Genomic DNA, 25,756 nt, shown 5'->3' with positions numbered 1-25,756 from the left:
AACATTTTTGCAAATCGACGTATTTGCACTTTCACAATCTGCTAACAAGTTAGCCTATATTTGTATATGCAGTACGCGTTATACTTGAGGAATGGCGTTGGTAAAAAAAAAAAAAAAAAGAACAAAAACCCCTTTGTTTTGGTCTAATTGCAATAACCTATCTGATATTTCACCTAACAGTATTTTGTCTTTTGTCCAGGGGGTTTATTTCCTTCCGATTCCCACGAACATGCTGCCTTTCGGTTTGCAATGTTTCACCACAAAGACATCCCAAAACTGCAGCCCCAGGTGGATATGGTGGATATCAATAACAGCTTTGCAATGACATATGCTTGTAAGTATAACATTATTGCTCGTTATTACGGGTTCATGTGGGTATACTAACATTATCATCATATGACGAGCCAATGCAGAATCCCCCTATAGTATAATCTGCTATATTGCTATGTATGGCGCATTCGTTTACCTTCTGTGAGTCTACCTGGGATCTGGATCTGTATTCATATCGGTATTTTAGTTTTTACATATTGTGGTGTTGAAACACTCTGAAATACAGTCGTCTGTATAGCAGTCAGATGAATCTGTATATGATGCATGGGCTTATTTTAAAATAATAATTCACCTCGTGTATGCGTGTGTGTATACAGTATCTATCTATCTATCTATCTATCAGTCAGCATCAACGACAAACAAATGACATTATTTATTATTTCTTAGCAGCAATGCAACAGTTATTGTATATTTAAATTGATAAACCAGTCTAGTTAAGTGGTTTGTTGATGTACAATTACTTGGTTTCGTTCCTGCATTACGGAAATGCAGAGCAGCTGTGAGCCATCCTAATTGCCGGTGGATTTGTAAACTACAGTATTTGCTATTGCTGCTAATAGCTTATTTATTAGGACAGGGACACTCGTACTACAGCACTACACTTCTACTTGAGGCGCTTTCTTTAGCTGAGGTACTGTGTATTTTGCATCTGGAACATTGCGCTTCCTTACTCCCAGTGCACGTATCACTGTAGTTTTAATAGAGAACGACAATGCCATTTCTTAATTTCAATTAGACGTGTATATATATGTATTACATTAACAGCAGTAACACCTTGCAATATACCCGCTTCGTGTGTGTTTACTGATTACAAATTAATCAGGTTCGCTACTTAGATTTTTTTTTCTATTTACCATCGCTCTGTATAAATAAATACACAAATAAACAAATATTTTGTTCTTTGGTAGTCAGATAGCATGCTGTAGTGTTGTTTTTTTTTGTTGTTGTTTTTTTTTTAAATAAGTTATCAAATGCAAATCATTTTCTAAACACTGTTCGTCTGACGGAAAATAATATCTAAAGAAATTAAATGGATGTATTATTATTATTATTATTATTATTATTATTATTATTATTATTATTATTATTATCTGTACAGAAGCTGAGCTTCTCAAAAGTGCTAATACTTCGTTTATAGTCGTCCCCAAAGCACCAGTGAGAAAGTAGCCATGTTGTATTTGAAAAGATTTTAGGGTGGTAGTGGAGATGTATTGTCTCCTGTTTTAAGTTTCTTCTGTATAGTTAATTTCAAAGCTATGGAGTAGAGTAAATCACACTCTATAGCTGACAGCTGTCAGTTGGAACACCTGTAACCAGCTGTTATTGCTGCTCCAGTAAATCCTCTTACTAAGGACTGCTTTTCCCACTGGAGAGTTTGCTGAATTATTCATCAGATTGATTATAATTGTAGCATTTTTTAAAAGATTAATGACACATTTATTATTGATCATATATGTATGATGGATATTTTGGAACTTTTTTTTTGTTTCTTATTAGGTAGATCTTTAATTTCAGTACCATAGCAGCTTTATCTGGTCTGGTTCAATGGTGGTTAAAACAGATACTGTGAAATGATTCTGTGCTATATGGTTTTTCATTTTAAGATAATTCTGTATATTGATTGCCATAATGATGCACACATTTATTAATGATGGTGGTACTGATTTCATATAGCAGCCTATAAGCAACTACTGTAATATGTAAAGAAAACGTAAAGAAACTAAACCAAAATAATCAATATCAAGTCAAACTGAACAATGGCATCCCAAGTGTATAAAATTAGTTTGTTTCTGACAGGACTTCCAAATGAAAACCTGTTGTTTGAGGTGGACAGCAATCCAGTTGTTTCATGTCAATGTGACAGTAAGCAGCTTTTTACCTTGTAGCCTGTTGAATCTATTATTGATTATATTTACAACTGAGCTGATGCTAAAATGTTCCACTGGCCCGATGACAGTTAGTCAAATACACTACAGCATATTCATACTCGACCAGGGTTTGCGAAATTGAGATTTGTGTGGTAACAGACTTGTTGCATTGTTGAATCCATGTATATGCATAACTGTGTTTGTGGGTGATACACCATTAGATGGCAACATTGTTTGCTGTAAAAAAGTGCTTGTACTTGTAAACTGGGAAGACTGTTACTTCCTGAAAACATCAGAATACGTTGTTGTTTTATAGAATGAAGCTAGGTTTCCATGAACACCTGTAACACGTCGTACAGAAATACAAAGCATCACATTGAAATATCTTTTCACTCGGCTATGTTACGTTATCTATTGCCTTTAGTTCATGTACAATGGACTTCGCTGTTGCCCAAATGTCAACAGTATACCCCTATCCTTACTTTCATTTACATTGTTCATAATGCTCAATTCTCCTTGTGTCCTTCCTAAGATCTCTGGGCTGAAGGGGTTGCAGGTGGCTTGATCCATCAAGCTGGGACCACTTTGCTCTGTAACCCCCCCTCTCCATTAACTGCCCCCCGCTCTGCTAAATACTGAGGTGGGCGTGGAGATTCAAATCACTGGCATGCTTTGGGCAGCTGATTGACAATTATTTTATGAACTGAACAAAAAAAAAGCCTGCCACAGTACTGCCGTTAGTTTGCAGATGGTCCAGAAACATAACAGGAGCTTTAAGAATGAAACTGCCTCTTAATAGCGAACTGGTCAAAGGAGATATTGACTGATAATTACCCTCCTTTTGTGGTATTCTACAGGGTGATTGATAGCTTTATTATGAACTATTTGGTAGACAAAGGTACTAAGCATTTTACAGCTTTGAATGTAAAAGTAAGGGACCTGCTGGTATTTCAGTTGTTTCAGACAAGTTTTGTAACAATAAAAGTTTATTCAAAATGTGCTAAATGCATTAGGGAGGGGGGAGGAGGGGTGGGGGGGGGGATTGTCAATGAAGGGTTGCAATGTGGGGGGGGGGGGGGGAGGGAGGGGGATTGTCAATGAAGGGTTGCAATGTGGGAGGTTTGTTACTTTTTCTCAGATTTTTTTCAAACGGATTCAGTTTTAAAGCTATTGTACAAAACATCATTTTAAACTCCTCTTTGGTGTCTGTATCTTGCTTGTTTATTGTTGATGAAACACATCTGCATGACCTTTTAGAGTAAATGTGCATCATAATAATTGTGAGTCAGTTACCAGTTTGCTATACCACTATAAATGTAGACAAAAAGGGGATGATTTAAGTATAGGCGTGGTGCAAATAATTGCTGATGCAAAATTCAAATTGCATTGCAGCCAGGCAATTATTTTGCACTGCGCCCTATGTAAGCTTAAGAGCAATGCAAATTACTCAACACGCACAAATAATGATTCGCAATTATGATAATGAGGTACTCAATGAGCACATCGGTCTATTTAGTGGCCGCACTTGCAGAGTTAGAAGTGCAGAGAGCAGTAGTTGCTGCATTACATTTGTGGAGCATGAAAATACAAATAAAAAAGAAATGTCACTGGAACGGAAGCAAAGGAAAAGAAGCTGAGGTCACTTGGCATGAAACCGAGTTGTTTGGAAAAGCCAACATCAGTTGGGAAATGATATATTGACCTGCCATTTTCAGCATGACATCCAGAAATGTGCCTAGCACTCTGGAAAAGGTGGCTTGGGCTATCCCTCCAGACATTCCAACTGTGGTCTCAAAGGAACCAGAGGCTCAGTAGTGCAGAGAACAGAGCACTTTCACATGTGCAGGGATAACGGTCCCTAGATTAATGCTGGGGTCTAGCTCATCCCACAATTCAGCTATCAGGTCTAGGATGACCTGCAGATTGAGACGATAACATCCTCCGGCATCCCAAACAAAGTATGTAGATCCTGTGCAATTCCATGCTCTTTTCTTCATCTGAATACATTTCAATATAATTTTAATGGATTAATGATGTCAAAGTGCAAATTTGATCGTGGGTGCAGAATGCCAGGTGAACACATACGCTGCATTTTGCTCGTATCCTTACATCAACCCCAAAATGTATAACAAATAGTTCTCAGGTCTGAGAAGTGACACATTGATGTTCTTGAATTGTTTATACTACTATATAAATCTGATCTGTACGTAATGGATTTTTGCATACGTTTTGTTTGAGCCTGAAAGCATATTAAAGTTCAGTAAGAGTAAAATAACATCTCTAACCGTTCTCCATGAAAACACATTTTCCATAAATTATCAGAATACATTATAACAGAGCTTGATTGTCAAATTGATTCAGACACATACAAAGACTGGGTTTAGCTCAAGCCCTTGAAAATTATCATTTGCTTTGCAAGATAATCAAGTGATCTAATACAGAGTGCTGTAGGTTACAGCTGTATAAAATGGCTCCAGCGATGAAGATAGTAAATAGTAAAATATAAACAGTACCTTATTACTAAACATACTGTATAAAACAGAATCACTTTTTAGATTTACGAAGATGCATTCTGTATTTTTTTTTTCATTTAGTAACTTGATGAAAAAACTAACATTCAGAATATGTGCAGTTACTCTACCATGCTAAAACGGTGCTCCCCATTTTTCAAATTGTTCAGAAAATCAAACTACAACTGTGAAATTATACATTTAAGAAGCCTCTTTTAAAATGTATATAACAGAACCCCTTTAGCTTTAAATATAAAACACTCAATACAACACTGCAGTGTAAATGCCAGATATTGAAGGCGGGTTGGTGCATTTTCTATGACAATAGGGCACAAGAAGATTGCACACAACAGTAAAGATTCACCCCATAGTCAAGGCCACTTTTTTACTTTCCCCATTTACTCCCATAGACAGCAATGGGAAACCACTTTCAATATTAATGCCACCATCAGCAAAATGAAGAACACTTCTCCCACATAACCAGTCAGTATTGGTTGTAAATTGATATTATTTGGAGGGTGCCCATGCACCTGTGGGATGCATTCTTAAAGAGGAGACAATGGCCTGAGTGGGGAAAAACTGGCTATTAAAAACCCTGCCCAGAGTGGTTTTACATGCCCAAAAACTGATAGTATTTTGGGGGTACCACTGCACTTGTGCGATGGCTTGACCATTGACATCTTTTGCATATACATATATACAGTATATAAATAGGACATTATTAGCAGTTGAAGGATACTAAGATATTTAGTAAGTAAGGCGTCTGAATTGAATAAAAGGGACAGTGAATGATTGTCCCACTCATGTTGTGTTAAGACTGGTGACACCATCATTTTGACCGGTAGTGTACGGTTTGTACTGTATATTGGTTAACACAATGTTTAATACAGTTTTCAATTGTAATTATACTTTAGCATGCACAAACCCTGTATTAAAATATCATCATGTAATATCTATAACCTACTAAACACTGAAATCAAACAGAGTTGTGTTTTTTTTTTAAAACATGTCATTAGGCATATATTGCACGAGTACACACAGCAAGACGTTTTATAAATAATAGTCTGTCAGACAAGAAAACATGCAGCCATTGATGAATCCTTCCAGCCCCTGGAGGACTGGTAATAGGATTTTTATCTTGAATGATGTGTTTCAGTTTTACCAGGAAGTTTAGGTTTGGGTATCTGATACGAAGGTCTGTTCTTTAACATGGCCACGCGAACCATCGTTTTTGAACTGATCCTTGTAACACACCAGTTATTTTGTTGGGAATTTTGGATACAGAATCACCAGTCAACCTAGTGCCGAATATTGTACCTCTTAATATGAAAGTTGCTTAGTGGTCTTGCCCATTGTGACTGAAATCCTGTCAATTGTACATTTCCTTTTGTTATTTAAACCAGGAATTCAGTGGTCCCCGTATAAACCAAAGTTGTGACTCTGTGGAGCAAACCATGTGGCATATCTACTTTTAAATTCCCGAGCTCCATCATTGCTGTTAAGCCCCACAGTGACTTTAGAACTGCTGTGTACAGTTTTGCAGATTTTTAGTCAAACTACTGCTTCCAGTGCTAGTGTTTAACGTTAAATGCATGGGTTAGCTATTGCAACGTTCTATTCTATACATGTGTCATGGTGAAATTGTAGAAGGCCTACATTCTGATTTCTGAAAGTACACATTTGAAGACACTTCTGGAACATTTCTTAGACTGAACAAACTGTGAAAATGGCATTGCAGTGAGTATTTGATTGCTATCATTATCTTTTCTGTGAAGGCTTTCGTTTTTCTAAGGCTGCAATGTCTCCTAATCATGTTCCGCTTTGAACTATAAAACACTCAACGATGGAATCTGTAGTCATACAAAATAAACTTGAAAAAAACTTCTACTGGAAACGTGTCAATTTGGTTATGCTTAATTTTAAGTCAAAAACTAGCAATTAACTTAAAACATTACCAATGTTATGCATTTGTCAATTGTTCTTTTAATAGTATCCTATATGAAGCAATAAAAAGGCCAACTAAACTCTTCAGTAAACATCAGATCCCTACTTCAAAATGATCAACTCCCCATTGAATAGGATAACATTGGTAGGCCCTTTTGAATAAGTTACTGTAATACTATCAAATGAAATTAAAATAAAGTATGACAATTTACTAAGCTAATTTGTGTATTACTAGAGTTTTAAACTAACATATGTTTCCTTGGAAACAGTATACTACTTTTTCTATAGTTTACCCTTCTGTGTAGCCCAGTGAATCTGTTTACTTTAATTGGGAACATACATCTTTCCAAGCACAGCACAGTAATATTAAAATGTGCTTACTGGGCAATTATCGGATCACTTCCTGTTCTGTAGGTCAACCCTAACTAAATAGTGTGGGCTACAAAGTAATGACATAAATTCCTTTGTAAGCAAATGCTTCCATGTTGATATGGGGTGCCTTAACTTTTTATGTTTAGTCCAGAAGGATTTGATAATACAATGAAAGTAGCATCCAAATGACCTCAAATCACTGTATTAAAATCCTTAAATGGAGAATAATGTGGTTTATCATTATTTATCAATCTGTTATTTATCAGCTTGTAGTTAATGGTTGGTCTCGAGAGTGCTTCTTATAAATATTTATCGTGAACTTTTGGGGGGGGGGGGCTTTGTATTAAAATTCCCTTTTAAGCAACTGAGGACTGGCAGCATTTTGCCAAGGTAAGACAGGCAACCTCAAGGGAGGAGGTATTTTAAGTAATTACTGTATAACATGTGAGAGGTGAATAAATGTTTACAGCTTGTGTGGACAATGAATTAGTATACTCATCAGCTCACTGTCAGAAGGTCACATCTTTAGTTTAATCCAAGTAAAGTGGCTCATTCAACACTGTTAGGCAGTTAGGCCTGCATGTTTATAGGCCCTCACCCGCCTACTTCTGTTAATACAGATAATTATTTTATCTAGTTCAAGCTGTGGTGTCCTACAATCGTGAACAGTTTTGAATTTGATTACTGGAACAGGAATTGAATAATTTTATCAGAAGTACTATTGATACACAGTACAGTACAATAATTACATATTCCTAGAGCCCTGTGAAATTCATTTTATTTTTGTTTTATTTTGTTTTATTACAGGTACACATTAATATAATAGCTCAAATAGATGTATATACATATTTTTTATTAAGCATATAAAATGGATATTTTAAATACTGTCCTGATTGGTCAAAATAGGTCACATGTCGGTGTTATTACAGCATATCACCATGGGTTGGCACTTCTTTTCAAAAAGGGGCAAATCACTGGTAGGTATCCATACGCCACTAAAATGTTGAAAAAAACTAACCAGATTTATGTAAATGTTGACCTTTTATGAAACCGAAGTGTAGGTGAAATAAAACAAAAGTAAGTGTTCAGATCAATTCAAAACTCACCATTCTTATCGCTCTGCTCCTTCTCCCTGAACTCTGCCAGCGTTTCCCTATCCCATTCTGAAAATGCATAGTTTTTAAAAAATATCAAACTTTCACCTTCTTAAAACGACATTTGGGTGGCTCTTAAAAGAGCATTTTGTGGTTAAATTCCTGCAGTACCTTTCTCTCCACATATACCATCGTACCGGGTTGAATGTATCTCTTCTGCTGTGCCCTGCGTTTTTTTAAATAGTTTAACACAGGCCCAGTAGTTCTCCACGTTATCCAGCCATAAACCACAGAGTCAGTTTGATAAGTGACCGGGTATTCCATATTGCAAACGTCGCCATTGTGAAGCACTATTCTGGTATGGAAACCTCCTGTCACTTCTGTGGGGGGGGGGGGGGGTGGGGGTGGGGGGGAACAGGGCTGTCACCTGCTACTGTCGCAGATCTTGTGAAGAAGGGTCTGCGTGACTAAAGGTAGACTCATTTTTGCTGTGTCATAATGAAAATGGGCAGTAATATTTTACTTTTAACATGTAATGAACAAACCAAGAAGTATAACAAATCAAGAAAAACTGCACTTTCAGGCAATGTTCAATCAACATCTATAAATCGCTTTATTATTTTTTTTTTAAATGAATGCATTTTTTTGTTTTATTTTTTTAAAGTTACTGTATATGGAACTATTATTTCTGCGATCAGTTTTAAGCAGAAAGATATTTAATATATATATTTTTTTCTAGTTAGTTAACCCATTTGAAATTAGGGAACCATGTGCCCCAGGTGGTTGAAGCCACTCTGCTTCAGGCTTGCAACGTATCCGGGGCCTGGTGATATTCCAGTATATCACACATCCTGTCATGCCTCATTGCTTACTTATCTGCTTTTTTAACATTTTGACATGCAGACCTAGCACAGAAAAATAATTTAGTTACTGTAATTTCTCATTAGCGACAGTAACGTACGTGAAGTCCCCCACTATTTTTTAACTGCCTATTTACAGTAAATACTGCCCATGCCCTCTATAAAAATACAATGCGATAAATAATATTATATATATATATATATATATATATATATATATATATATATATATATATATATATATATATAATATATCTACACATTAAAAAAAGTGATAGGAGTTGTATTTCAATCCCATTGCACTGAAGCGGCGCTTCAGTATACAACAAGCTTGTTTCTCAGTAAAACGACAAATTAGCATAATAATACAAGGAAACAAGCCATATTTTCCCCAAAAGGAATAAACAGCTAATGCTTAATGACGGTATCTTTCGACTCCCATTCCAGCTGACAGTTACAGTCATTATCATCAGCATCATTATTTTGTCACCGTCGGCTGCGTACATCCCCTCACGCTTAAATTCTTCATAGCATTGTTTAATTGTTAATTATACATCTGTGCAAGTGCTAGACAGAGCTTCCGTTTCCCATCAGACCATGTCTATGGTAACGACTGAGCCTTCACAACTATGATTGCAAGTATTTATTTAAAGTATTTTTTGTATGAACCTCCCAATTTAAGAATGTAATTCTGTGTTTGATTTGTAATGATTTTTCATTTTATTTCGTTTTATATGTTGCATTTCATTTTATTTTGTGTTATTTTGTATTTGCGAAAAACACTGGGCTCTACATATTCCTATATTTAGCATGCTGCATGTGTTGCAAAATTTGTATTGTAAAATTAGCAAAAAGATACAGAATAATCAAAAATTGAACAAACCAGTTCAGACATATACATTTAAACATAAATCAATTGTGTTAGCTGATTGCAGTAATAATATAGGCTTATAGGTAATTCCACAATAAACAAAAGTAAATAGTCTCACCAGATGTGTTCATTGCCTCTCTGACAGCCATGTGTACATCACTTGAGATGATGTCTTTATCTCTACCTCTTTTTATTATGTGCGGTCTTTTTATTCCTTTAAACTTAAACTACCTTAACATTCATTTTATTTAAACTACTGTACAGCAGATCTATATAATTGTTTTTTTAGTTTTATGTTTTCTTCCTTTCCAAAGAATGCATACAGAGAATGACAAAGATGCACGTGGTTCCCTTTGAATTGCATGCAGTACTGCTAAGTGCAGCTGATGGTTGTATCAATGTATGTACGGTATGTGCCTTCCTAGTTTTCTTTATAGCAAAGCCTGCATACCTCCATTAACCCCACTCATCACTGATGCACCGTCGTAGCACTGGCTGATGATGTTGTCAGCATTAAAACCTACTTCAGAGAGGTGCTTTAGTATTTGAGCTGTAACGTATTCTACATCCAACTGATGTAATTCAAGCAAGCCAGTCAGATGTTCCTCCGGTATAAAATCACTAACAAATCTTACCGTGATGGACAGATTGCACATTCGTGTCCCATCACTTTTGATACAGATTCAGAATGCATATATTTGTATTTAATTTGTTTAAGTACCATTTTACTGTGTCTCTATCACCTCATTTTGTAAATCTTTTGATGTATACGTTGTATTCTGTACAGTGGCGGCGTTTGTCACACAGTGGCCCCATGCAAAGCTTGATTCCGGGACTTCTATTCCCTATTCTTACCAGTGATACTGCTCTGCGATACCATGACTTTCAAACTAAATAAAATGAAGGGATGGCAAAAAATATGTATTTCCTTTGCCGTAAAGAGTTTGATAATTTCAACTGTTGTACAGAACAGCACTAATCTGAATTGACTAACCTTTTTCTTCACTTTCTGTTAACTTTCCTTAACTACATCTCTCTCTCATGGCTTCTTAAATGGATGTGAGCTTTTCAGTTTGTATCGGATAAAATTAGAAAATGAAACAAGGAAGATAATATACACTTTTGGCTCACCGAAGTTCACCCTCTTTAGTGGTTTAATAATATTATTATTATTATTAAACCGCTAAGGAGAGTGAACTTGGGTAAGAAAAAGGGACATTTGATGGTGCAGGGCCTGCTTGTACAGTGACATATAGTCTGTTTGATATAAGATTCTAAAACACCCTAATCAAAAATACTTACATGGTATTATGTGTTTTATAATTACAGTGAAATATGGAGGTCAGTTTAAGGTTGGTCTTAAAGGGAGTCTTCCTACTGAAGGGACATGGCATTTCTTGAAATAAATTAATACCATTGCATTAATATTATTTAAAAAGGTTTCAAATTTCTTTTTTTTTTTTTTATATTTTTTAAAAAGGCAGTTAGTTGTTTTATGTTGGTTTTGTTAGAAAGGTAATTTAACAGGTTTTAAAACATTTGGGAGTACAGATGGTGGCCATACTACTGAATACAGGGATGGCCTTAATATTGAAGGTGACTTTATATTGCCATCAATAGGAGCCAATCAGGACTGTATAAATGGGTGGGAGATTGCCCTAAAGCAAGGTTTTAAGGTACCTGTATATTTATTTCATAAACAGTCTATGAAAAAAATAAATAGAGAACTGGTTTATTCTGTTATAACTGCCAAGAGTGGCACAACAATACTCTATATACAGTGTGTACAACTCATTCCACTGGCACCTGAGATCCCACGAGGATGCTCCTAATTTAAAAGAAAAACACTGACGCCAGTAAAGCTTAGTGTTCTGTGTAATGTGCAAATTATCTCCATCCATTGGATATAGCCTTCAGGAGCACGCAGCAGAAAACCAGCATCTAGACCACCTGGGCTCCAAAACTGTCCCTTGGGCTTAGAATTGTCAACCAGAAGTTTTGAAATAAATGCTTTAAAGAAAGGTTGAGCACAAATTAATATACCAAATTATGAATAATCAATATATTTATACAAAAAAGGGAGGTGCTAGATTGTAGATATTACCTTGTCATTATTTTCTACTGAGAGTTTGTCTTCTGAAAAAATACTGTCTCTTTGCATCTATTACATGAATGAGACATTGTTCCAGCACCATCTGTCTAAAGCGGAATTTATTTAAATTTTTCATTGCCCCTATTTAAGTGCTACTTGCTTTTGTTTTCTGAAGGCTTGTGGGGGGAAAGAAAATCATGATAGTAGTGCATCTCCAGTGAATATTGCATTACTGTGCATTTTGTCATCCACTCTGATGGACTAAATGGCTTCAAATGCCTGGGACAAGCTTAGTATGAGAAAAATCAATACTGTTACCTTTACAGAAGTATTGTATGGGGGCTGTTTATCCGATACCTTATTGGGAAAAGAAAGACCTGGCATCTGTAGCACACACTTTTGTATGAATGAGTCACATCTGACAAAATACATATTTTCTTCAGCCCCTGACTGCACAAATACTCTGTTTGGTTGGCATGGGCTTCTGAGTGAAATAATTTAGCTCTGGAGAACAGACTTCACTACAGAGAGGAATTAGCTTCACATTTCTGTAGGGCTGTGTTTGAAGGTTCAAATGTTCGTTCGCTAGCCAGGGATTCGAAGATTGTTTTAAAAAAAAAAAGTTGAATGCAGACTGCAAGCGACTCGTATCATGGAGATATATCTCCGGGGTCACTTGACAAGCGTAAGTTCATATTATTATTATTATTAGTAGTCGTAGTAGTATTAATATTTTTAGTAGTAGTAAAATGTGACTGATAACCTGCTTAGAACGGTGACTGTTAAATAAAGCTTTGTTTTGCCTCAGTCCGCTGCAGTGCAATGCAAGCTTACTGTATGTATCGCAAACATCTTCAATTACGTGCAAATAAACAACGTGTATTTTTATTTTTATTTAAATTATAAAAACATGATTATTGTTCTATATAACATATTTTTAAACTACATGTGAATGTTTTATTCCACTTATATGGATTACCCGTAAAATAGGATTTTCAATCAAATATAAACAAGTAGCTATGGCGACGTTACCAGTAAATTATGCAAATGAGCACCATGGAAGGTTCAAACCTTCCTTCGGTAATGTGTTCCAAACCTTCGAAGGTCAAAATGTACACTTCGTTGCAGCCCTAGCTTTCTGTTGACTTTTCACAGTTGTCTCGATGGTGCTGTGACACTAAAGACACTCAGTTGCTTATCTAGCCTGTGTTACAGATGGCATTGGTAGACAACTAGAACTGAAGAACAGCACCAGAACTCTTAATCAAAGCATGTCAACAAATTAGTGGAGTTATTTTAATAATTAGAACACACATCATAAAAATATAGGGCTGGCAAAAAGTAAATAAGAAAATGTAATATGAAGCTATTTACTCTGCTGTTTCAATGCTTAAATAATATTTTGTTTAATAGGGATATTAGGTTCTAAATGTGTAATATATTTAGAATATTGGTCGGCGCAGATAACCCTTAATGTGTAAAACACTGATGTGTATATGTAATATACTATGAATGAATACTGAATTTAAAATCCCAGCGTCTGATAAAGTTGAAACAAAATTCTAAACATTTGACTTTTATGAACCCAATTATTAAATCAGCTAGCATTTTAAGATTGCGGCTGCTTTTTGTGACACATTTACAGATCTAGAGCCTTCCGATTCAGTGTGACTTGTTGTCTTGGGATGAGACCTTTACTCAGTGTGCTGCAAACAGGGCTTGAAAATCCCAAAGGTCTGTGTGCTGCCTATGCACTTTACCAAAACTCAATGTCTGGGCTCCCTCCATCTCTGTCTGTCTTCTCTCTCACTATGAAAATACACTTCACAGTGTGACTCAGGCTAAGGTCAGGAAACAGAATGGAATTTCAATCTGCTCAGTAAATACCCAAACACGAGATCCATACCAAACCTTGACAGAACCAGCGGAGCAAAGAAATGCCAGGATAAAAATTTTAACCCATTGATGGCCAGGCACTCCATTTCCATGTGTCACTGCTAATTTGCGAATATTTATTTTCTGTTTTAGTGTTCACAAACTGGGGATATAGAAACCTCTCCTTTGTAGAACAACATATATATTTAATGTACTGATTAAAAACTTTCTTTGTGTGGTGGTGAGACAGGCTTGTGATACTGACAGAACACATACATGTCTTTGTATTGTATTTAATAAAACACCAGATGGTTTAACAGAGTTAAAGAATAGCATTATTGAGATCTGCCGCAGTTTAAAATATTAAAATAGAACCCTATGCAGTTGCCTTTAGGGGAAGAGGCGAAACTTGTGTATTCAATTAAAATAACAAATTCAACTAATTACAATAAGGTATAATAGTCAAAAAAGCAGCATATTTAAGCGTGCATAAATATCTATATATTAGAATAACAAAAAATATCAAGAACCTATAAATACCTCCAGTGTTTGTTTTCAAACACATGCTCCCTAGAGAATGGTATGAACCGTACTCAAACATTGGACAGCTGGTTCTTTGAGCAAAAAGAAAAAGATAGTTATTCAATGTATGAGGATCGCAGAGAAACTGTCCAGCCTGCAAGGGAGGCAAGGTGTGTTGTTTACGACCATCTTTGTGAGAAATAAACTTGGCACTCCATGAACCTTCATGAATACTTCATATAACAAGAACAATGTATGGAAAATAAATTGTCAGAATCCAGTTTGATTTAGGGTTACTTTCCTTAGAGCAGCAATTTTGTCACTGGAATTAAATGAAGTTATGATTCCAAAATTAGATCCTGTGGGAAAAAAAGGCTGTTGTAGTTTAATGGTAATTGTGTTATCATTTTCATCCACATACCCTAGTCAGAGTGTAATTTTTGATTTTACATACAATATGTTAATGTAATTCGTTTTATTTGTTTGGATTCAAGCTATTGTTGAACATGAATATGTTTTGGCTTTTTAGAATGTGCTTGTGATAAGCAACCAGTACTAGCATTTTTCAAAAAAGCGCAATGGATGTGTTTTTAATGTGTTGGTTTTCTTTCTCTGGTCCCCTAAATAGATTTGTAATGTTTTCAGACACTTAGGTGTGTGCCTAATAGCAAAATGGGGGTGTGAGTTTACCTCAAATATCCAGTTAGGTAAATTCACATCCCCATAAGCATATTTCAGGAGAAGATTCTGTGTCATTTTCCTCAGGGTATAAAATCCCAGTATTCCAGTCAGCCAGCAGTAATGATTCTAGCATCTGCCTCCCACCACCTCCCCCTTCTCTGCCTCTACAGCACCCTCCTATATCGGGGTCTCCAATCATCATCTTAAAATATCTATCAGACCATCACCTCACTAAACACAGTGTGCAGGAGGCCAAATAGTGGATCAGTATCCTGTTGTCTTTTTTATGTATTCTATTGTATTTACAAATCTGTTCAGTAAAATCATGTTCTACTCAATATTTGGGCCATTGGTCTTGAACCCCAGTGTGAAGCAATTCCTCAACAGGTTTTGCTGTGTGCCAATGAAATATTCAAGGCAGCCGAAAAGTACAGTAACTGGATGGTTCTGTGCTTAGATCCATATAAATTTCACAAAACTGAAATAAACAGCCAGCAGTGTACATTGCTATCTAAACTGACAGCCAAAGTGTATCATGGAACATATTGTAAACTATATCTGTTTGCATGCATCGATGTAAGTCAACCAAATCCACTAATATTTATTTTTCCCCTGTCAGTTTGTTCGCAGTTTTCAAAAGGAGTCTACGCCATCATTGGATTGTATGACAAAAAGACTGTAAACATGCTCATGTCCTTCTGCGGAGCTCTGCATGTGTGCTTTGTTACACCAAGTTTTCCCATCGAAACTTCAAACCAGTTTGTCATGCAGTTACGGCCGGAGTTACAGGATGCCCTGGTCAGCGTAATAGACCATTACAAATGGACAAGATTTGTGTATATTTACGATGCAGAGGCAGGTAAGAGAATTGGTTTCTATGTGTTTTGCTAAACGGGTTTATTCATTGCTGAGTTTCCATTTATCGTGTGTGTGTGTGTGTGTGTGTGGTGTGAAAGGTCACCTGCTGTAAAAATATAAACAAAAACTTGAGAAGAAAAGTTATAGAACTGAGAACCTCTATGCATGTGGATAATATCAGCAATAAAAGTAAATGGGCCGAGGCAGAAAGCCAATGTCTGTTTAAGCACTGCGATTGCAGATATAGACAATACACAGACGCTTGCATTCCTATAACTCTGTTATATACTTCTTTATTAATATACAAGCAAAACAATCCAGCTATATTTGTTGTCCATTAATAACCAGCCTTTTATTTAGTGCACTGTGCTTTTCATTAAAAAGAGAAGGTTGATGATGAGATGAGAATACCGTTATGTGTCTGAGGTATGTGCCTGATTGTTTAGCTTATTCCAAAAACAGGAGGTAGGCAGCCGTATAGCTTGTTAACCCTGCTCTCCTTTACACAGTGCAATAACTACAAGCGATACATAATGTATAGCAACAAGAACAACCAGACGCTTTCCCTCTACAGTAAAACTACTCAAATGACATAAGCTTAAAACTGTGGTAATATTTTGTGTTGCCTTTTTTAAGTAGCTGTTTTAAATCCATGCTTTTTGTATGGAGGTAATAGAGCCAGACTGCCATATTCCAATCCCATTATATATGTGGCTGCCAGGCCAGGGGGTGCAATATGATAGGATGTGGTTGTGTTTTCCATGGTAACTTGTGTTCTCCTATATGTTTTTTTGCTTCACTTCATTATTCACACTGTTGGAACTTGCTTCTCATACCCTTAAACCCTATGCTTAGGGTTATGAAGAGGAACCAAATGGTCTGGCACTGTAGAAATGAAAACTAGGTAGTGTCACATGAGCTGTTCAGTGTGTTGATATGTAAATAAATCCTGTTCGCCTGCGGGGGGCGTGTCAACTTCAACCTCTGTCTCGATCTCCTGCCTGTCACTCAGCAGCAAATGCACGCACCCACACGCTTACTTATCACAAGATGTAATACCCTGTAGCTTTCTAAACAAGGGATTTAAGGGAGCTCCCTAATAAATGCTGAATCTCAAAACAATAATTGTGTGAATATAGTAATTGTTACAGCTGTGTATAATGGTATTTAAAACAAGATTCATTCATCTGACTTTTTACTTACTCTGGTCCCACCGCAGCCAGATATGCGACAGATTACTGTGTTAATGATGAATCCTTTTTTATTTTCTATTATACAAGTAATAGTACAGTTACTAGAAAATTGTGCACAAAAAACCATCAAAACATTATCCAATCACTGGTTAGCCCAGTTGTCTTCCAGTCATAGTCATAGTAAGAATAAGAAATTGGAAGCAATTTCCAACTGATCCAACTGCAAACATTGCAGACCATTTTTTTTCTCTCTTTTGCATTAAGCTTTATAATGAATAGTGTCGGCATTTAAACAAGTAAGTAATTATTTGGCTTTTAACACGCTTTTCTCTTTACTACTTTAAACCGTGTTTTAAGTTTTTTAAGCACTGTAGAAATACATTTCTAAAACTGCATTCTTGAAAAATACGTAATTTGATTTTGCTGAGCTCCCTGAATCTCCTGGAATATAATTTATTTGTTTGCACTGAAAACAATAGAACATTGGTCACCAGAGTTTACTGAAAACAAAAATGAATGAAAGAAGAATAATCATATAAGACATCATTGTATGCAAATGCAATGAAAGTGAAACAAAACGTTTCTGTTTTGCAAAACAAATAATAAAAATAATACTAAGTTTACTATTTAAGAACACAGTATATGTACAGATCCGGCATGGAAGATTTTACCCAAATTGAAGTCTAAGTAGATGCTATAGTCAGAGGTGAAAGGAACATCCGTTAGGTAAACGGTTCCCCCACTACTAACACTAGTTTAAGGAAAAATGGTTTGAGTTTGTTTCAAGGACTCGTGACTCGAAGTCAAGGACTCGTGACTCGGACTTGGACTCGAATGATAGGGACTCTGACTCTGACCCTGATGACTTGGACTCGACACTCAGGACTTGGACATCGACTCGGACTTGAGGTTTTAGGACTCGACTGCAAGTGTGGTGCTTACTAATAAAAAGGCACTTTGGGTGATCTACCCTGCAATACATACGGCATGTCTATGGCAGTCAACTCAAACTTAAACTCTTCATCCATGATTTCAAAATGCTCTAGGAACATTTCAGGTAAAACTTATTGGAAATTGAGTCATTCAGCCATTCATCCTCCAGCACTGTTTCCTTGTCCTAAACCCCCTCAGGGTCTTGGATATTTTTATTTGTATTTGCTTGGAAGATTTGTGGTCAAAGGCCAAGCTGTTGAAATCAGATATAAGGCTACTTGTATTCACAGTTAGTTTTATGAAACCACTAAGATATCCCCTTGGGATTAAGAGGCACTTGAGAAAGCATCCTTTATTGTTTGTTTTTCTCGGCTTATTTAGCCTTATTTATTGCCACTATTGGGTTTCCCATAGTAACCAGATTGATTCAGAAAAAAGTAGAGGAGGAATGGTGAAAAGCTTTGTCTCAGGGAATGGCGAACGTCAATAGCTATAGATGGAATTTTTCAAGTGGTCGTCTTTATTACTGGAGAAACTACAATACAGTGATTGCTCAGGCACTGTTTCTGTGTGTGACTAGATTAATTGTGTAGTTTTTATGTGCTCTGTAACATTTTTTTAAATGCATGACCTATTTAGGACAGATTTGACTGTAGTTAACCTTCTGCCTTTTGTTACTGAAATGGAATTGCATTCCCTGAAGTGCTAGTCCAGATCCTCAGCTCCTTTTTTGGGGGGGAGGGGGGAGGTGGTCTAAAGCACATAGAATAGTTGTCATTTGAGCATTTTAGATTTTCAATAGTATCGAATGCAAGTATTTTCCATGGAAGCAGTTTAAACTAACTGGTAAGGCAAATGGAATTGGACATGGCAGTTTTTCAAACGCCTTAGTATTTATATCACCTGTCTTGTCAGTTTCAATTCACTTTATTATGGTAGTCGTTCAACACAGAGCAATGAATGAACAGGGGTGCTAATGCCGGAGGGTAGTGTTTTTTTTCCAGAGACATTGGCTTATATAAGTGATCCTTCACTTCTCATTCCCTTTATTTAATGCAGCATTTTGATTGCTCAATTATAGCACCATAAAACTTCCATTGTATATGTATTTCATGGCAAATTATTAAATGTATGCTGTATATCTATGTGTAATGAATTAAAGATGGAAATGATCAAACCCATTTTCACTGTAAGTGTTTAGTAGTTTTAATCATATTTACATCATTTTCATTTATTTATAGCAATTTGTCATACTGTATTCAATTACAGTGGCTCACAAAGCATCAATATCTTGCAATCATTTTTCTAGCCTTAAATGGGATACCCCACTTCTAAATCAAAAGAGCCATATTGGGGAGCTCATGGAAATATATCTGGCTTAAGAGGCATCTGTTGGACAATCGTGGTTTAGAACCTTTGCATGAGCATACATTTTATAACAATCATTGATTTTATATATATATATATATACAAAAGGCTGTGACTCATTTTAAGAAAGGGTGTATATATATATATACAGTGCCTTGCGAAAGTATTCGGCCCCCTTGAACTTTGCGACCTTTTGCCACATTTCAGGCTTCAAACATAAAGATATGAAACTGTAATTTTTTGTGAAGAATCAACAACAAGTGGGACACAATCATGAAGTGGAACGAAATTTATTGGATATTTCTAACTTTTTTAACAAATAAAAAACTGAAAAATTGGGCGTGCAAAATTATTCAGCCCCCTTAAGTTAATACTTTGTAGCGCCACCTTTTGCTGTGATTACAGCTGTAAGTCGCTTGGGGTATGTCTCTATCAGTTTTGCACATCGAGAGACTGAAATTTTTGCCCATTCCTCCTTGCAAAACAGCTCGAGCTCAGTGAGGTTGGATGGAGAGCATTTGTGAACAGCAGTTTTCAGTTCTTTCCACAGATTCTCGATTGGATTCAGGTCTGGACTTTGACTTGGCCATTCTAACACCTGGATATGTTTATTTGTGAACCATTCCATTGTAGATTTTGCTTTATGTTTTGGATCATTGTCTTGTTGGAAGACAAATCTCCGTCCCAGTCTCAGGTCTTTTGCAGACTCCATCAGGTTTTCTTCCAGAATGGTCCTGTATTTGGCTCCATCCATCTTCCCATCAATTTTAACCATCTTCCCTGTCCCTGCTGAAGAAAAGCAGGCCCAAACCATGATGCTGCCACCACCATGTTTGACAGTGGGGATGGTGTGTTCAGGGTGATGAGCTGTGTTGCTTTTACGCCAAACATAACGTTTTGCATTGTTGCCAAAAAGTTCGATTTGACCAGAGCACCTTCTTCCACATGTTTGGTGTGTCTCCCAGGTGGCTTGTGGCAAACTGTAAACGACACTTTTTATGGATATCTTTAAGAAATGGCTTTCTTCTTGCCACTCTTCCATAAAGGCCAGATTTGTGCAGTATACGACTGATTGTTGTCCTATGGACAGAGTCTCCCACCTCAGCTGTAGATCTCTGCAGTTCATCCAGAGTGATCATGGGCCTCTTGGCTGCATCTCTGATCAGTCTTCTCCTTGTATGAGCTGAAAGTTTAGAGGGACGGCCAGGTCTTGGTAGATTTGCAGTGGTCTGATACTCCTTCCATTTCAATATTATCGCTTGCACAGTGCTCCTTGGGATGTTTAAAGCTTGGGAAATCTTTTTGTATCCAAATCCGGCTTTAAACTTCTCCACAACAGTATCTCGGACCTGCCTGGTGTGTTCCTTGTTCTTCATGATGCTCTCTGCGCTTTAAACGGACCTCTGAGACTATCACAGTGCAGGTGCATTTATACGGAGACTTGATCACACACAGGTGGATTCTATTTATCATCATTAGTCATTTAGGTCAACATTGGATCATTCAGAGATCCTCACTGAACTTCTGGAGAGAGTTTGCTGCACTGAAAGTAAAGGGGCTGAATAATTTTGCACGCCCAATTTTTCAGTTTTTTATTTGTTAAAAAAGTTTGAAATATCCAATAAATTTCGTTCCACTTCATGATTGTGTCCCACTTGTTGTTGATTCTTCACAAAAAATTACAGTTTCATATCTTTATGTTTGAAGCCTGAAATGTGGCAAAAGGTCGTAAAGTTCAAGGGGGCCGAATACTTTCGCAAGGCACTGTATATATATATATATATATATACCCTTTCTTAAAATGAGTCACAGTCTTTTTCACCCATGCTGCTAGATTAATTCACATAGGCAGCAGGATACAGAAGCTGTACATTCTTCATCCCTCTGCACATTTGGCATTGAAACTGAGTTTTGTGGAGAGAGTCCCCAGTGCCAAAACAGCTGACCCCTGCATCCAAGAGTGATTTGAAAACAGAAATTAAACATTATTAAAATATTTACTTTCTGTGGCTTTGCATTAATTACACAGAGTACATTTCCATAGAAAAGAAAAGTAATTACTTCATGATGATTATATTACTAAATCCTCTGTCTCGAGGGGGGGGGGGGGGGGGTATTGCATTTATTATAAGTTTTATTTCTTTTAATCACAGAGTGTATGTAATAAATGTACAACATGCAGGAGAGTGTATTACTCTGTTCTGTTTCATTAAAGTACGTAAAAACTGTATTCAGCTACAAGATAATGCTAGTTAAGGGCATAGGGATTGTGCAATGACTAGAGGGCTGGAAGATATCTAAATTGAAAAAAGTGTTAAGAGACTTGGCAGCTGTCATTCCCTGCACAGACTCACTAGGAGCTTTTGTTCCCGGTTTGACTTGTGGGGATGTTTGGATTAGAGCCGTTTAAGTTTAAACTTGTAAATGCTACAATTTAGTTTACTAAATGTTTACAAAGTATACACTGGGAATTGGATCAACTCTTTCGTGGCCTCTTTCTGAGAATCCAGCTGGTGTACACAATCCCAGACAAGGTTTACAGCAATCGATACAATGAGGAGTGTTGAAAAAACAGTTAACTATAAATGGTTTTTTAATGGACCAGTTTTTTCTTAGACCCGTTTAACAAGCTCCTCAACAAAGGTCATGAACCAGTCTAACCTGCTGAAAACCAGCAAACCACCAGCTCTGACCAGCAGTCACTTAATTTAATATGGAGTGGGCAGTTTGTTCATAGTGGAAAATATAGTCAATTAATGTATACAGTATATAACTAGGGCCTCAGATTTTTGGTCTTAACCAATAAAAAAAAAAACAATAAAACACCCTGATACAAAAAAATGAAATCGGTGTATATCCAATAAATATCGGAAACACACTGGAAATGGTTATTCAATTTACGTTGACTTGAGCCCTTTCCCCTGTGAAATAAATAAATAAAATAACCTACAAAAAAAAAGAAAAAAAACGTTCCCAGTGCAGTTGGGCAAAATCTGTCCTCCAGACTTGTATGGATCGTTTATTCGTTCTGAATACTTTAAACCCATTGGTACTTCCTGTTGTACACAGCTGTGTGCATATTTATATTATTTATTATCAAATGTGGTGTTTGCAAAGGAATTGCATTTACACTTGTCTTGGTCCTCAACAGATGACAGAATTGCCAGGAAATTAGTTTATTATCCTTATTCCCTATACAATATGCTTGCTACTTTTCATAGATTGTATTCACGAATTGAACAGCTAGTTAAGTTTGTGAATCTACAGCATACTGTTGGTTTCTGTTTTAAAATGGTCCGTTTTACTATCTTTGACAAGGTTATAAGAGGTATACATCGTGAAATACCACAGTGTGGGTTTTTATTTGCAGAGTAAAAGGTTTCTTTTTTGTTATGAATCCCAGGAACTATTTAATGTACAATCTCTTGAAAATCCAAGATGAGTAACACATGTAAAAGCTAACCACACTCACAATTTTCTAACTTGGTGGGAGCTGTCCGTGGTACTGCAGCTTTCCTGTTCTGTCATATAGCAACAAAGTGTTCCTTTTTTCAAAATGCCATTTTGGGGTGAGGATTTTGTTATGCTTCTTTGAACTAGAGTGGAGTTTGCAGGATATATTATTAACCTCCTGCTGATGCAAGCAGCACGTAATGCCAACCAGTGACAAGACAGAGGTTGTGGGTCTGCAGTTAAAATTACCGTGAGGGAGTTGTGACAGGGCAGAAGCTCTACACAGTGAAAATATGTGTTTTAATTCTAAATGTGAAACACAGATCAATATGGCATGTGTAATTCAAACACAAAACTAACTCGCTCAGCCCAGTTGCTTACTCGTAAGATCTGTTCATCATCTAAACTAAACAGATTATTTATATATTTATATATAATTAAATATTATTTTAGCTTTTTAAAAGCCTTTTACATGATGGGGCTGACAGAAGAAAAATGCTGACAACATTTACTGGTGGAAAGATGACAGATATTTTGATTGGGATGCAACATTGAAAAGGTAAGTGCAGAAATTTAGCAGGATATGGTTTTGTGATCTGCCAGACCTGTTAAGTTAACAAAAGATTTTCTCTGAAATTCTACCCCTGTAAAAGGTCTGGTCTCTGAGGAACTATAGTGCACAGAAAGCTAGGATATATAAACAAATAAACAGTTACCAGTACTAAGGAATCCTGTTTTAGTCCAACATGAAACATAAAGTGAGACACCACAGCTTTAAATCAGGAGCATTTTGGATTGACAACCTTTTTGGACACATTTTTTGTTCCTTGCTATATCCACTAGGTGTGTTCTAGAAATCTGTATTTCATTGTAGAATTTTGATTATATGGTAATATTGACAGGCATATAGTGACAGTTTCCATAACCAACACTTAGAGAACAGAAGTGTAAATAAATCAATTGATTATTTAAGCAATAGTGCCCGTCGATGAAGGCTCTACCAGGTGGTAGTTCACCACTACTGGAGTTATGAGTCCTGAGCTGAAGGCTTGTCGAGTGCATATCGCCCCAGTGTATTTGAACATCTTAAAGGGTGAAAATGTCCTATGATGTATGACTTAATGTTTTAAACCTGCTGTGGGATGGTAGCTCTGCATAAGGTCTATTCTTGCTCGGAAAAATAAAGGTATGCAGAACGTTCTGGGATTAGGCTGAAATATTTACCTCAAGTGACAGCTAACTGTTACCTTCCACATACAATATGAGGCTAGAAGTGTAAGGGTGCACTGATTTAGAGTAGTGGTGTCTGAATAGAGGATACTCCTTGAACGCTCAGGCAGTACTGCAGTAATTCAACACATGAGAAATTGTACAAATCAATACTTTTCTGTGCACTGTTGAATGTAGTAAGTTACTCATGCAGTGCAAAAAGCAGTATCCCGCTTTCCTTAACTGCAGACAGGGATACAAATAATTGTCAGACTCTGTCCTTATCTGACATTTTGATTATGTAAAACTCTGACAATAAACAACGTTACTTCTGCTGTAGTACAAAAACCATTAGTTGAATAAAACAAATGCATCTCCTAGTAAATCGTGGTCCCCTGCACCTGATTTGTCACCATTTCATGGCTTATACCGTTCATGCTTAGTTGAATCATGTCCATCCTTGTTGGAGATCATTACAACTGGTAGAGAACAGCATGTCCTTATCAAATGCTGAAGAATGTTTTTTGACACAGTGAAGTTTTGAATATCAAATTAGTATCTAATTCTGATTTTATGTCGCATTACTGAACTGAGCAGTGCATTCAGTTCCTTTTTATGAGCAATCCCCCAAAGCGATATACTGCGAAATTTTCTGCAGTGTAGATATTTTTAAAAAGAGATGAAGAAAGAAGGTAGAAATGTGGAACACTGTGGCTCAAATTACTCCATTCTTTCAAATAATTTGAAAATTGGTCTCAGTATATTTATTGTGACAAAACACTGCACATGCATGTGAGGGTTCTTGTGATTAGCAACTCCTGTGTTTTTTTTTTGTGGTTAATCAGTTCACCAGTAACCCCTGATGGAATTACATCCATTCATCTGTATGTCACACATATAACAGCAGAATCACTTATCAAATTGTGAAATACTTCTTTTATCCTATACAGTATATTATGGTGCTTGTGTTATCCATATCTGCATTAATTTGATAACAAATTTATATACATTTAACATAAATGTTATTTTAAAAAAAAAAACCTTTCTGTTCTGTGTTTTGTTGATGAAAAACTGAATTCAGTTTATTTATTTCTTTATTCTTAGGAAGAGTCCAGGGAATATGGACATATTCTATGATAAAATGTTTCCTGTGGATTTCAGGAAATAAGGATACGGAAAATGATTCCACTGGCAGTGCCCCCTGTGGTTACCCTCTGAGGTCAAAGCTCATATGACAGTAACATTTATAATTGCAAGCAGTGTGCAGTCTTACAAAAAAACAACAACTATTAACACCTTTTCTTTCTTGTACCACTGCTCAGTTTGAAGTCCTTTGGAAAGGGCCAATTTACTAAATCATGTACTGTACATGATGGTTTGTTTTTTGGTCTGTCTCTGAGCTGGTTGTGGGATGGTGTGTATTTTACTATTAAGTTATTCAAGTTTTCCTCTGCGAGGACCTGCTGTCCAGTGTAACAGTGATTTATATATTTATTTATTTATCAGTTTATTGCTTATATCTCATAAAGTTACAATAGCCTTCACTTTGAATTGAAGATAGCTGTCTCATTGTGACCATGGGACTTGGTCTTAAAGACCGTTAAAATATATTAGCTTCATACTTGGTAGTGTATTCTTTGATTCTCAAGCGAGGTCATGGGTATCATACAAGAACAATTAACCCTTTTGTGGCAGTCATTTTACAAAGCTGCCTCCACTGCAT

The 25,756-nt window shown here is 36.4% G+C and overlaps 1 protein-coding gene across 3 annotated transcripts in view; it reads left to right on the top strand.

Annotated features, from left to right (window-relative positions):
* LOC117973811 (glutamate receptor 1-like) overlaps positions 1-25,756 on the top strand; it is an 81,920-nt gene that overhangs the window by 1,024 nt on the left and 55,140 nt on the right. For all 3 annotated transcript variants that reach the window (XM_058996780.1, XM_058996778.1, XM_058996781.1), the window contains exons 2-3: positions 200-334; positions 15,639-15,878. In XM_058996780.1, coding sequence (XP_058852763.1) covers positions 200-334; positions 15,639-15,878 — 375 coding nt within the window. The remainder of the gene's footprint in view (positions 1-199; positions 335-15,638; positions 15,879-25,756) is intronic.

This window comes from Acipenser ruthenus, chromosome 23 (assembly GCF_902713425.1).
Source record: "Acipenser ruthenus chromosome 23, fAciRut3.2 maternal haplotype, whole genome shotgun sequence".
NCBI lineage: Eukaryota > Metazoa > Chordata > Actinopteri > Acipenseriformes > Acipenseridae > Acipenser > Acipenser ruthenus.
Note: the sequence above shows the minus strand (reverse complement) of the source record. Positions and strands in the feature narration are given on the sequence as shown.